This window comes from Epinephelus fuscoguttatus, linkage group LG17 (genome assembly GCF_011397635.1).
Source record: "Epinephelus fuscoguttatus linkage group LG17, E.fuscoguttatus.final_Chr_v1".
In the NCBI taxonomy this organism is placed as follows: Eukaryota; Metazoa; Chordata; class Actinopteri; order Perciformes; family Serranidae; genus Epinephelus; species Epinephelus fuscoguttatus.
In genome coordinates, this window is record NC_064768.1 from 3,095,282 (window position 1) to 3,108,399 (window position 13,118).

At 41.3% G+C, this 13,118-nt stretch overlaps 1 protein-coding gene across 2 annotated transcripts in view; it reads right to left on the minus strand.

The window, feature by feature from the left end:
- Positions 1-13,118, minus strand: part of LOC125904249 (semaphorin-6D-like) — a 514,236-nt gene that overhangs the window by 158,585 nt on the left and 342,533 nt on the right. For both annotated transcript variants that reach the window (XM_049601535.1, XM_049601534.1), the window contains exons 12-15: positions 9,788-9,877; positions 9,091-9,218; positions 8,073-8,204; positions 7,805-7,960 (exon numbers count right to left, since the gene is read on the minus strand). In XM_049601535.1, the coding sequence (XP_049457492.1) occupies positions 7,805-7,960; positions 8,073-8,204; positions 9,091-9,218; positions 9,788-9,877 (506 nt within the window). The remainder of the gene's footprint in view (positions 1-7,804; positions 7,961-8,072; positions 8,205-9,090; positions 9,219-9,787; positions 9,878-13,118) is intronic.

Sequence of the window (13,118 nt, forward strand, 5' to 3'; positions counted from 1 at the left end):
CATTTTAAATGACTTTGTAAGCCCATTTAATAAAGGCTTTTTATAAATGTCCCTCTGAGTGCCTCAGATTCTTCTTTTTGAAAATATCATTTTATTACATTTTAATTTTTGGTTTAATTTTATTTTTGCATTCTGATATTATTCAACGATCATCTTCTGATTTTTGCAAGAAAGCACCTATCAGATACTTTTTTAAAAAAGTCCTCAGCTGATGAACTCTGCTCAGTTGTCATCACATGACTTTTGTTCAGTCACATGGTAACAGGCGGGCATATACAGAAGATACATCTGCTGAGGAAGACTGGAAATAAGTTGGTGAGTGAACGTTGAGCATCTGTCTTGACCTCGCCGTCACGTTCACCCTCTGCACATTAACTCACATAAAAACAAATTCTCAGTGTCTCACCATGTTGGTGTGCAGAGGGCATTCTAGGAAATGTAGGAAGTATAGAATGTCCGTGGTGAACAGCTGGCCATCACAGACTGCTCTTCCTATCCCAGCCTGATGTTAAATAACAGAGTGAGACATCGACATCATCATTTTCTGGGTCAGCTTGGGCCTTTTCAGAGCTGGGGCTAATGCCAATGTCTCATTCCCATTTCAGACTGGTAATTAGACTCCATCAGAAAGTCGTTTGAAACCTGCAGACTCAGATTACAAAGGTCAGAGACTTTCAGAGCATCAAGGCAGAGAGACGGAAATAGACAGAGGGGACTTCCTGTGTGCTGACGACTGATCAGAGCTGATGATGATTATCCTGGAGACATTATCCCAGAGCGGCTGGAACTTTAAAACTCGCCGCACATTCTCGTCTTCCCTCTTGATATGTTGGATCTCTTTCTTTGCCGCTGTGTTCCTCTGTTATCTGTCTGGACTGAAGCTGACACTGAACTCACTGCTGCTGATTGAGGAGATCAAAGATGTGTTAAAAATTCCGACCACAGTCATGGAGCCTGTGATGACTCTACATTTCACTGGCTCCAAGATCTGACGATGGTCCTGAAGCTGCAGATAACTTCACTGTTGCATCTTGTAAACGTGTTCCAGAGTCACAACAACAATCCAGAGTTTCTTCTATTAAATCTCATCAGCCTCCACAAATCAGACAGTTAGCAACAAGTAAACAAAAGCTGCACTCAATGCCAGGATGTAGAATCATTACTCCCACTGTTTTAACCAAATCTCATGTGATGTATTTTTTTATCATGCTGGGAGAGAAAAGAAATACTTTAATGTGAGTCATTGTCTGCTATGATGTGACATGATGTGCTCAGGATAGATACATTGGTCACTGTGACAGACTGCTGATTACAGACACATCAGTTCTTCACAGTTTCACCTAACAGCATCAACACAAACGTGATTGATGAGGCTGGAAACATTGACGTCACCAGGCGGTGAAGGGGGATTTATGATCCTTGGGATGATGGTCAAATAGTCACAGCTTTACTGGAGTAAAATAAAACAGAATTCTCTTTCCTGTCTCTATGTTTGCAGTTGAGGAGACACTGAGAAACTGTATGATATACATCCAGTAACAGTCATCCCACAGTGCTGGGGGCATCTGTCTGATAACGATAAGCCTTTCGGGCCATATTCTCGTTTCAATTTAATCAGCTTTATTGACATGACATTATGGATCAAACATGTTGCCAAAAGAAAATGTCACACATTACATACACAATAGAATATATATCATAAATAAAAAAAATTGAATATAAAAAAAGAAACTAGAATTTCCGGTTGCATGCCTCCATGCACCAGTCAACTTTCTCTGACAGTTTACATCCATGTCCTTGAAAATGTGGATGCTTCACACACAGAAGAGCTGTGCAATCAACACATTCTCACTCCAACCTCATAACATATTGACATTTGGTCACGGACTTTCCACATCCAGATACAACAATGAAAGGTACCCTGGGTGTGTTCGTTGTTGACGTTCTAGGACGCAGGAAATGTATAGGTTTCTTTCAAAATAAACACACTACGTCGGTACAACACCCCAAATAAATTGTCTTTTCCTTTAACAACAAACACACGTGGTTGGGTTAAGGAAAAAAGAACGGGGTTTGGCTGTATAATCATTTACGGGGCGGAAACACTGCTCTCCCAGGTGCAAGTCTGTGTTTGTTGGACCCATCCACCACCCCTCCCACCTGCCCTACTCAGACTTTCGCTGCCTTAACTTTTGTTCTTGCCCTGTCACGTTTCCCAGATGCCACCAAGTGCTGTTAAACTATAACAGCGACCGGCCACGAAACACGCCAACGTTATATATAATCACCACAGTTACAAGGTGAACACTCAAATGTCTACCCCTCTGTTCCTAAGATGTGACGCTGAATAATGGCCAGAAGTATAAGGACGGACAAACGTCCGTATGAACAAACAGCCCGAAAACATAATGCCTCTGGCTATCGCCAGCACGGAGGTATAAAAACACTGTCTTACACTGAAATATTTCTGGCGTTGTGACATGCTGTAATATATTCACCCAACAGTTTACTGTAGTTATAAGCTGCTATGACAGGACCCCTTGTTTAGGCTGTGGTGTTTTGTCTGAGATCCTATATTTTTGTGTTTTGCCAACTCATAAGTTAGAGAAATGGCACCATCCCACTAAGATGTGCTACCTTAAAGTGTTTTGTTTTGTTTGTTTGTTCTGTTTTGTTTAGTTTTGTTGTTTTTCTTGTTTGCTTGTTCTTGTTCTTTATATTTTCGTGTTAGGTACTACATTATATTGTTTACATTGAGGTAAGGTTACTTTAACAGAAACAGTGTTGTTAGGGACAGGAGAGGATTAACCTTTGTTGGGAAGGACAACAAGAAAGTGCTGCTGTATCTAGGGAGATATAAAGTTTGATGTTTCCTTCGGGATTAGGGTGTGTGTGTGCATATGTGCCTTTTTTTTGTTTGTTTGTTTGTCTGCTTTCTTCCCCGTTTACACTGCTCAGGTTACGTTGTATCTTAAGGGACCATGCCAGTGTGTGGTAGAAATATTCGCTTAATTTCTTGAATGTTTAAAGGGATGAATGGCGTCACCAAATCCAGCAAGGTAATCACACACCAACAGCACCTCAGGGGAGACCTTTGTTTTCTCCATGAGACACACCTTTGCACTTCAGATATCGCTGGTATCTAAAAGCCATGTGTGACTGGATGGATGATTTTCCCTCCCTACCACTATATGGCACTGTGCCAGACTCCCAGACACTTTAATTTGTTTAATTTTAATTGTTTGGCATGGCCAAGATATTGCGTCTTGGCTCATCGGCATCCCCAATTAAAGTGCCCTGGCGTGGCTGCGGGTAGGGGGAGCGACTCCGTGCGGGCTTTTGCTGGGCGCAGCTTGGTTTCTATGAGTGTTGAGCAGTGAGTTTCATTGCTCTTACCCACCTGCTCTCTGTGAGGCTTCACTTGTGTTCTCCGGCTGCGCTCCAGTGTGCGGCCCGTCTCTGGCTGCCACACTCTGGGACAGACTGCTGTTTTGGCTCTCTCTTTTCCTGCAGATACTCTTTCTTCAGAGTAATGTTTGGCTTTCTTTTTGGCCCGCCTGGTTAATACTGCTCATTAAGCAGACACCTTTTATTGTATTTACATTGTTTCATTTCTTTTCTCTTCTTTTTCTGAGGCGGATTAGTTCTGTGGCCTCAGTTCATTTGGTTAGTTATTGTTTTTTGTCTCAGTTATCTACTATTAATTTGCACAAGTGTATTTTATTTATTTGTGAGATTTATTTTGATTTGTTTTTCTCCATAGGTTAAGTATTGGTGTATTTGGATTTTGTTTATTTTGTGTATACATACTTTTTTGGGGTTTATTTTGGCTGTGCTCAGTTAGTGTGATTTTAATGTATTTTACTTCAGCTGGTTTTGGTACCACGATTCCTTTGTTGTTAGTGTGCTGTGTGACGGGTGGTGTTTAGTTTTTTTTGGATCCCTACCCCTCTAGATTTTCTGCTGCTGGGGTAAGCCCCAGCCCTGTCTCTCGTGTGCCCCTGCCTACCGGGAGTTGTTTTACCAAGCCTTTATAATGATGCCTAACCTGTAGCTACAGCATGTTAATTCATTAAATAAAGATGTATATTTTTTGGAACACGTCTCCGGCCCTGTGTGTCAATGAACCTGTGTGCCCTGTGCTTAAGTAGTGAAACCCAATTTCATAATTTCCTGGGGGTGAAATGCCCTTAGGTGGCGCTGTCAACAGTCCCCCTTATCCCCTTGCTCACGCCACACATGGATGGGTCACTTATTTAATTCTAGGTTCTCTGAGAGGGCTAGAGGGGCGGCTCTTATTATTCATAGGGATATTGCTTATGAACCAACTACTGTTATATCTGACCCAAATGGTCAATACGTTATAGTGTCCGGCAGATTACAGAATACTCCCGTAGTACTGGCCTCAATTTACGCTCCAACTTGGGATGATGATAAATTTATATCCAAATTCTTCTCCTCCATACCTAATCTCAGATCTTTGCAAAGTAACAAGTCACTGGGCCCTGATGGTTTTACCAGTTTTATAAAGCCTTTACAACAGTACTTGCCCCAGTCTTAGTAAGAGTATTTAATGATTCCCGTCTGAAAGGTCACCTTCCATCTAGCTTATCAGAGGCCTCTATTACCTTGTTGCTTAAAAAGGACAAGGACCCACTACTGTGTGGCAGCTACAGGCCAATCTCTCTCTTATATATAGACTTTAAGATATTGACTAAGGTCTTGGCTTCTCATCTTCAAAAAGTTATACCAAGCCTGATCAACCCTGATCAGACAGGTTTCATTTCAGGAAGGCAGTCGTTTTCAAATATCAGAAAGTTGTTAAATATTCTTTTTTTCTCCTACCACTAATTGTCCTGAAATCGTACTGTCTTTAGATGCGGAAAAAGCATATGATAGGGTATCTGTTTTACACTCTTAAAACATTTGTAGCATCCATAAAATTAATGGTATAAAATCTGGCCTTTTTTCATTGTCCCTGTTATTGTTTGCCCTTGCAGTAGAAAGCGAAGCTCTCGATTTACTGGTCGATCTACGTTCCAACCCTCACCTATGGTCACAAGCTCTGGGTAGTGACCGAAAGAACAAGATCGCGAGTACAAGCAGCCGAAATGAGTTTCCTCCGCAGGGCGGCTGGGCTCAGCCTTAGAGATAGGGTGAGGAGCTCGGACATCCGGGAGGGACAAGGAGTAGATTCAGGCATCTGGTAAGGATGCCTTCCGGATGCCTCCCTTGGGAGGTGTTTCGGGCATGTCCAACCGGGAGGAGACCTCGGGGCCGCCCCAGGACATGCTGGAGGGATTACATCGCCCGGCTGGCCTGGGAATGCCTCGGGGTTCCCTCAAAGGAGCTGACGGAAGTGGCTGGGGAGAGGACTGTCTGGGCTTCTTTGCTGAGGCTGCTGCCCCCACGACCCGGACCCGGATAAGCGGAGGACGACGAGTACGAGTATGGACGACGAGTTTCTGGTTATGAACTTAACCTCGGAAAAGGTAAATATTTCTCAGTAAATTCACCCGCTGATAAGTATCCTCACGCTCTCTTTCCTTTTCGGAAGGTTTCAGAGGGAATTAAATACCTAGGTATCTTCATCTCCAGGTCATTTGTGGATCTCTTTTCTAAAAATTTTCACATATTATTAGATCATTGTAAATTGGACTTATCCAGATGATCTTCCCTTCAGCTGTCTTTAATGGGTTGTGTTAAGTTGATAAAAATGGTGGTGCTACCTCAGTTTCTGTATGTTTTACAACATGTATCAATATTTGTAAGCTGCTCCCCAAGTCCAAAGGAGGCCTGGCTCTACCCAATTTCTGCCAGTATTGCTGGTCTTGTAATATTTACAAACGTCTTTTTTGGAATACAAATATGAAATCAGGCGAACAACCACATTGGGCCCAGATGGAAACAACATCCTCAAATCTTTCCCTCTGGTCAGTGGTCTGCTCCCAGCTTCCTCTTCCAATTAGACAATTCGCGCAAAATCCAATAGTAACCAACTCCTTAAAAATCTAGAGTCAGTTTAGGAGACATTTTGGCCTTCATGCATTATCAGGTCTAGCTCCAGTTTTTCAAAATCACTTATTCTTACCATCTTGTTCACATCCAGTTTTTCAGTCCTGGTCATACAAGGGTCTGCAGACCATTTACGACTTGTATGATGAAGAGGTGTTTTACTCATTTGCAGTCTTATCAGCTAAATTTAATCTTCCAAATACTCACCTGTTCCAATTTCTTCATATTTTTATTTTTATTTTTTATACAGAATAAATTCCTGCAATTTCCCAATCGTCCCCCTGACTCTATGATGGACTCTTTTCTATCACTTGACACTAGACTAAAGAAGCTAACTTCTGTTATTTATGATCATACTTTCAAGTTCGGCATAAGAAGGAGAAAAAAATAAGCTGGGCTATAACATCATATCATACAACAGGAGGATCCAACCAGGCAATCTGATGGGTCAACTAGACATTAGAACGTGATCAAATCAGCATTACAGATCACTTAAAATATCACTCTGCAATTTCCATGTCAACACTGTAACTTCCTGAGCTGAATCAGAAGCCAGTCGACTACGATACTGAAACAAAACGGATCATGTGAAAATCAACTTTCTTTGATGAAAATGATTCATGGTGATGTTAGATTGCTGCTGGACTGCTCCGTTAATACAGGTGCAGCAAGACAGACAACAAACAGTTTTGTGACTGCACTGATAATATTAAGGCATACATTAAAAGACTGTTATTTTCTTTATCATTCTTTTGCTATGGTTTTAGAATTATGTAATTTAAGTAGCACGGAAATAGAGGCATAGGTGAGCTGGTCAATTAATTAATATCAGCTGTGCAGGTGCACTTCCTTTGTCTCCTGCACAGAGAAACAGGTCGGAGAAATGTCATTTACATCAGTGCTAAGATGACTGCAGAGACACTGTTGGAATGTATATGTGTATATGTTTGACAGTAGCGCAAGTAACAATAATCTACGACTTACCACAAATAAAGTACATAGCTTGCAAGCCGCGGTGTTACGCAAGCAGCAGGAGTGATCCTCTGATATTCATTCATACAAGTTGTGAGATGGTGCTTTGTGTAGATATGGTTATTCATTTCATTCACGTAATGTAGTAATGTGTTGTCGATCTCTGAGTTGATTATAAGGTGTTTGTATGTTTAGTGACTTATTGTTTTGATAACGCAAATTTTATATGTGTGAATGAAATGATTTAAAGTCACTTTATTCATTGATGGGCTTTATGAATATTAGTTGGAAATATGGATTTATTGTATTTGGGATTAAAAGCTAAAGTAAAAGTAATTCAATAATTATTACAAATATTGCGGAAAACATAGTATATTTTGAAAATTACAATACATACATTTAATAAATATTTGGCACAGCATAAGATTGATTATATTAACAAGTGTATTCGACATGAAAATATGATGTTTTGATTGAAATGAGGTGATTTATGTGATTTAAGACATGCATTTATTGGTTGAATTAACTGACAGGATTTATGTTTCTCTCTTTATCTACCTAGTACTCAAAAACTGATCATCATTTGAACAAAAGAAGAAAATGAGTCAAGTTGTCCCGCGTCTTCTGTTGTTGTCTACGCTGAGTCGAGTTCAAGCAGGTATTGAGGCTGAAACCCAGGAGAAACTCAACAGAAAATGTTTCTGAAAGGCTCAATGCAAACAAATCTGGATTGAAGCAAAATATTTCTGCTCTAATGTGACTGGTCAATACTACACTAGAATGCCTGTGTGTGCGCGTGTGTGTGTATGCGTGTTACCTGCTGGAGGTCCTGGTAAAGCAGGGCCGGTCGTTGACGGAGGGGACAGCTTCATCCATCAGAGGATAGGACTTGATAAATGTCAGTGTCTCATCTGGGAACTGAACTGATGATTTGTAGTCTGCAGCTGGACCATCGCCTGCACACGTACCAGGCCTGGAGGAAAAAAAAACAAAAAAACATTTCATGTTAAAATGCTGCTGTGAACTCTTTAATGTGCTACACAGAGATACAGTGTTTTTAGATAACCCTAATAGTGGTGTCTCACCGTGGTCTGGGAACCTGCTCGTCAGGTACTGGAGTCCAGGACGAGTCACTGGTCCGCTGCTCCTTGAATTTACCATTGAAGACTTTCTCTATATCGTCCATGTAGAACGCACAAACTGCCGAGCCGGGGATACTGCAGAGAACCACAGACAGATTCACGTTTAATAAGCTGCAAATAATAATTCTCTCATAATGTTCAGAGAGCAGGAGGACATTCTGAGACTGTGATGAGGGGAGCTCAGAGGACATTTTCTCCATGTCAGACCAAACCTTCAAACCTAACTGAGTCAGTAAACCAAAACTGAAAATAAACCAAAACTAATAAAAACACATTGAAAGCCTGCAAGCACTCTGCTGAGTTTCTGACTCACAGCACAACAAACATGATATGATCCATACAGAGTGTAAATTTATAAAGTTCACTGGACACATAAGAAAGGAGCCTCTCTACTGTAACACTGAGTTCAACACACTGAGCAGAAAAAACTAATGAGGTGAACTTCCTTGAGTAGAACAAGGACTTAAAGGACAACAGAAAGAAAAAAACACAGAAAGAAATGCAATAAGGGAACAATGACAGAAAAAAAGAGAGAAAAAACAGAAATAAGTGAAGAGTGAGTTTTTCCCCTCTTTTAATGCATAAATAGTTTTGTTCATCTTGTGAGAAATGTTGTTGACACAATATATTCCTAATATATACCTTAACCATGACTCTAGAACCAAGTCTTAATGACTGAGGAGCCAATTAAATGTCCCCACTTCCTAAAACAGTTTCACTTCTCAAAAATATATCCTAACATTCTAATAATGCCCTCATTTCTAAAAGAAAAAAAAAGTCTTTGTAAAAACTCTCTTCAAGTTTTCAAAAATGTCCTCACTTTGACTCACTTTGGACTTATGTTCTCACTTTCTAAAAATGTCTTCATGTCCTAAAGACTGTTCTCACTTTTTAATGTCATTTCATCACTCCTCATGTTCAAGACTGATACTGGTTCTCACAAAGACAGAAAGATGTGCACCTGTTGGCCTGAGTGGTGAAGACTCCGACCACAGCAGGTCTCTGGTTGATTTGCAGCACATTGGTGAGAGACTGAAGAATGTCGAAGTAGAAGAACGACTCTCCAGGAACTGAACAGTTCAGACGAGCCTGAATAGAGACACACACATACACATACACACACATGCGAAGTGCTGAGTTGTGGAACAGCCATAAAAAATACCGCAACATTAATGAGCTAATGTGTCTGAAACATGCCAATAAAAGACTCTAATTCACCTCACATTGTGACACTTATGACATCCATCTTTAGGGCTGAGTACTGGAACTCGATACCTTTGAGGTATCAACCAAAAGTCGCATTGAAACTTCTACAGTCATATGATACCTACATTGGATCCTTTTTGTACCAGGATCTAGAAACAAATTATTATTTGGATGTGCAGCTGCAACCCGTACAGTCTGAGGTGTGTTGAAGTCAAGCGCAGTGTATTTGATGGAGTTAGCAGTTCAGCATGCTGAGATGCCACTAAATCACTCAAAAGCAATTAAAGTACTTTACTAAATGCTTCCATTCACATGATGGGTATTGAATGAAGTAGAAAAAAGGTTCTGGCATCACTTCCATCCACTATTATCCTCCATTATTCTCACACATCAGAGAACCTCAAAGCACAATCGTAGTTCATATACGTTTAACTCATTCAGTGTGAAGTCACCTTGAGGAAGGAAGTCCAGTATCTCTCCAGAACTCTGGGAGAACCTCCGTTATCGTTCTTACAAACCCGGGCCACTCGAGAAAACACCACCTGGACAGAGACAGAGAGAGAGATGGCTTTACTACAGGTGTTTATGATGTCTGCTCTTTGGATTTATTTAGTCTCATTCATGGCCTTCACTTGGAGGGTGCCAAGATTTGCACCATCTTACAAGTTAAAATTGTTGGGTGTCACTAATAAACTGGGCTGCCGACCATGAGCCGACAGCCCTCTTACAGATTACGTGGTAACTTCCACTGTGATAAGTGATCACCAACTCATTTTATAATCCAGAGAGTTTGGAAAAAACACAACTTCTGAACACCTGTAGGTCAACTGGTGCATCAGAGAAGACCCTGGGTAAGCTTCAGTGGAACAAATGGACCTTTGAATCCATTTATGGACATTTGAAGCTTGAGAGCTCAGAACAGAACGAATTTAATTCGAAGCATTCGAGGGGGGGTTTAAAAAAAAAAATTATGGCGAAAACGTAGTTTCTTCCAACCCTAGAATTAAGATAAAACTATTCACAAACGAAAAAACACTAATGGTCGGTGATAAGTAGCGTTTAACTTTTGATTGAACACTAAATTAAAACCTCGGCGCATACTGCAGCACAATCAAATCAAACAGATACGCAACTCAGAGCATCAGAAGTGTCTCTGACACCAGACTCAGAGCGGACCAGTGGAACTGGAAAATGCATATTTTACATCAATAAAATCTATTTTATCAGTATTTTGAGTCACACTGTTTAAAGAATTTAGTCGTCTGTGTTCAAGCAGGATAATAGCAGGACTCCATTGTGCGTCGGGCTTTCTATTTCCTTGTCGGAGATTTTCATTTATTCATTCATTCATCTTCTAACCGCTTCATCCTCTTGAGGGTCGCGGGGGGGCTGGAGCCTATCCCAGCTGACATTGGGCGAGAGGCAGGGTACACCCTGGACAGGTCACCAGATATTTCAAACTCCTGCTGGGCTACTTTTGCCACCTGTTCTGGAGGCCATATCGGGTTCTTCTGACGCACCAACTCACAAGAATGTCTGCGGTAAACATCTTTGTTTTCCCAGTTACGTATCCAGAGCGGGCACCACTCCTCCCAGTCAATAACATAGAGACAAACAACCATTCATTTTTTTCTTTTTTAATTACTACTTACGTTTTTCAAGTGATTTCCCAAATTTGTTGTTGAGTTGTGATATGCCAATTGCTTTTGGCAAATCTGGCACTCTGCTTTCTGGGGGTTGTCGGGGCATATTTTAAAGTGCAACCACACATCTGATGACCTCTTGGACATGTCTGCCAGCCCTGAGTGCACTCATTGTCAGTATCAGACTGGTGTGGGTTAGTGTTGCGTTTAAGGCATCCCCAAAAAAACGGGAAAAAAAGCACCAAAGCTTCGATTTTTTTTTCACAATCGAATCCCGTGCCATTAAACGAAGCTTCGAAGCTTCGAATTTTTTGGGTCAGCCCTTTTGCACTCAAACACTGTTCTTATTGCAAGTACAGAACACAGTGTGTGGGAGTTCTTTGTTACTAAATGTTACTAAATTGAGAGAGTTTTAAAATACTAACAGCTAAATCAGTCTGTAAAGCAGAGAGCTTGTTTCTCTTAATATAATGTATTAAGGATAACCTGAGAATAAAGATAACCACCAGATGGCATAGTTCTGTGGGAAATAAGATGTTTTTGTGCAGAGAAAGACGAGAACAGAATCAACTGGTTTAAGGTGAGACAGCTCAGTCTGTGTTTTTTAGGCGAAGTGGATAACACTGTTCATCTTGTTACAATACAATGTTCTGCTATGAAACCTTTGGCATTCATGTGGATGCCACTTGAAACACTCCACCCACCCACACATCGCAGTGATCCCCCCAGGACAACAATGCACCATGCCACACCACAAAAAATATTTTGGAATGACCAAAAGAATGTGACAAAGAGCTCAAAGTGTTGACCTGGCCTTCAAAATTCCCAGATTCCAATCTGATCAAGCATTTGTGGGGCTACATAGTACCCCACCTCAAAAGCCAAGAAGTCTCAAAGGATCCTCTGCCAATGCCCTGGTGCCACACACCACAGAATATCTGCAGAGGTCCTGGGGTACATGCCTCAATAGGATCCAAGGAGGCCGCACTGTGGAGTTGGGGAATGGCTGGGGTAACAGCACATCCCACAGATGCTTGATTAGATTTGCCATCGAAGCTTTGTTTGATGGCACGGGATTCGATTGTGAAAAAAAAAAAAAAAAAATCAAAGCTTTGGCGCTTTTTTTCCCGTTTTTTTGGGGGAGGCCTTAAACGCAACACTAACCCCCACCAGTCCGATACTGACAACGAGCGCACTCAGAGCTGGCAGACATGTTCAAGAGGTCATCAGATGTGTGGTTGCACTTTAAAATATGCCCCGACAACCCCCAGAAAGCGGAGTACCGAACTGAAGCGCTGCCTCCGCAGGTGCTCCGCTCTGCTCAGCGCCCTGTGTGGACAGTCAGATAGGTTAACATGGGCGCCGATTGAAAACTGCCTCCGCTGCTGGGCGCTGCGCTTCGGTTCCGCGTCCGGTGTGTCCAGAATGGCATTAGTGTGTGGATGTCTGTTCATCTTTTCATTCATGTCCTTATTAATGCCCACTTTATAACTTGATTGTTCGATTTATTAAAAACGAACGAATGAAAACTAAATGTCTTTGAATACAGTACAGGCCAAAAGTTTGGACACACCTTCTCATTCAATGCGTTTTCTTTATTTTCATGACTATTTACATTGTAGATTCTCACTGAAGGCATCAAAACTATGAATGAACACATGTGGAGTTATGTACTTAACAAAAAAAGGTGAAAGAACTGAAAACATGTTTTATATTCTAGTTTCTTCAAAATAGCCACCCTTTGCTCTGATTACTGCTTTGCACACTCTTGGCATTCTCTCCATGAGCTTCAAGAGGTAGTCACCTGAAATGGTTTCCACTTCACAGGTGTGCCTTATCAGGGTTAATTAGTGGAATTTCTTGTTTTATCAATGGGGTTGGGACCATCAGTTGTGTTGTGCAGAAGTCAGGTTAATACACAGCCGACAGCCCTATTGGACAACTGTTAAAATTCATATTATGGCAAGAACCAATCAGCTAACTAAAGAAAAACGAGTGGCCATCATTACTTTAAGAAATGAAGGTCAGTCAGTCCGGAAAATTGCAAAACTTTAAATGTGTCCCCAAGTGGAGTCGCAAAACCATCAAGCGCTACAACGAAACTGGCACACATGAGGACCGACCCAGGAAAGGAAGACCA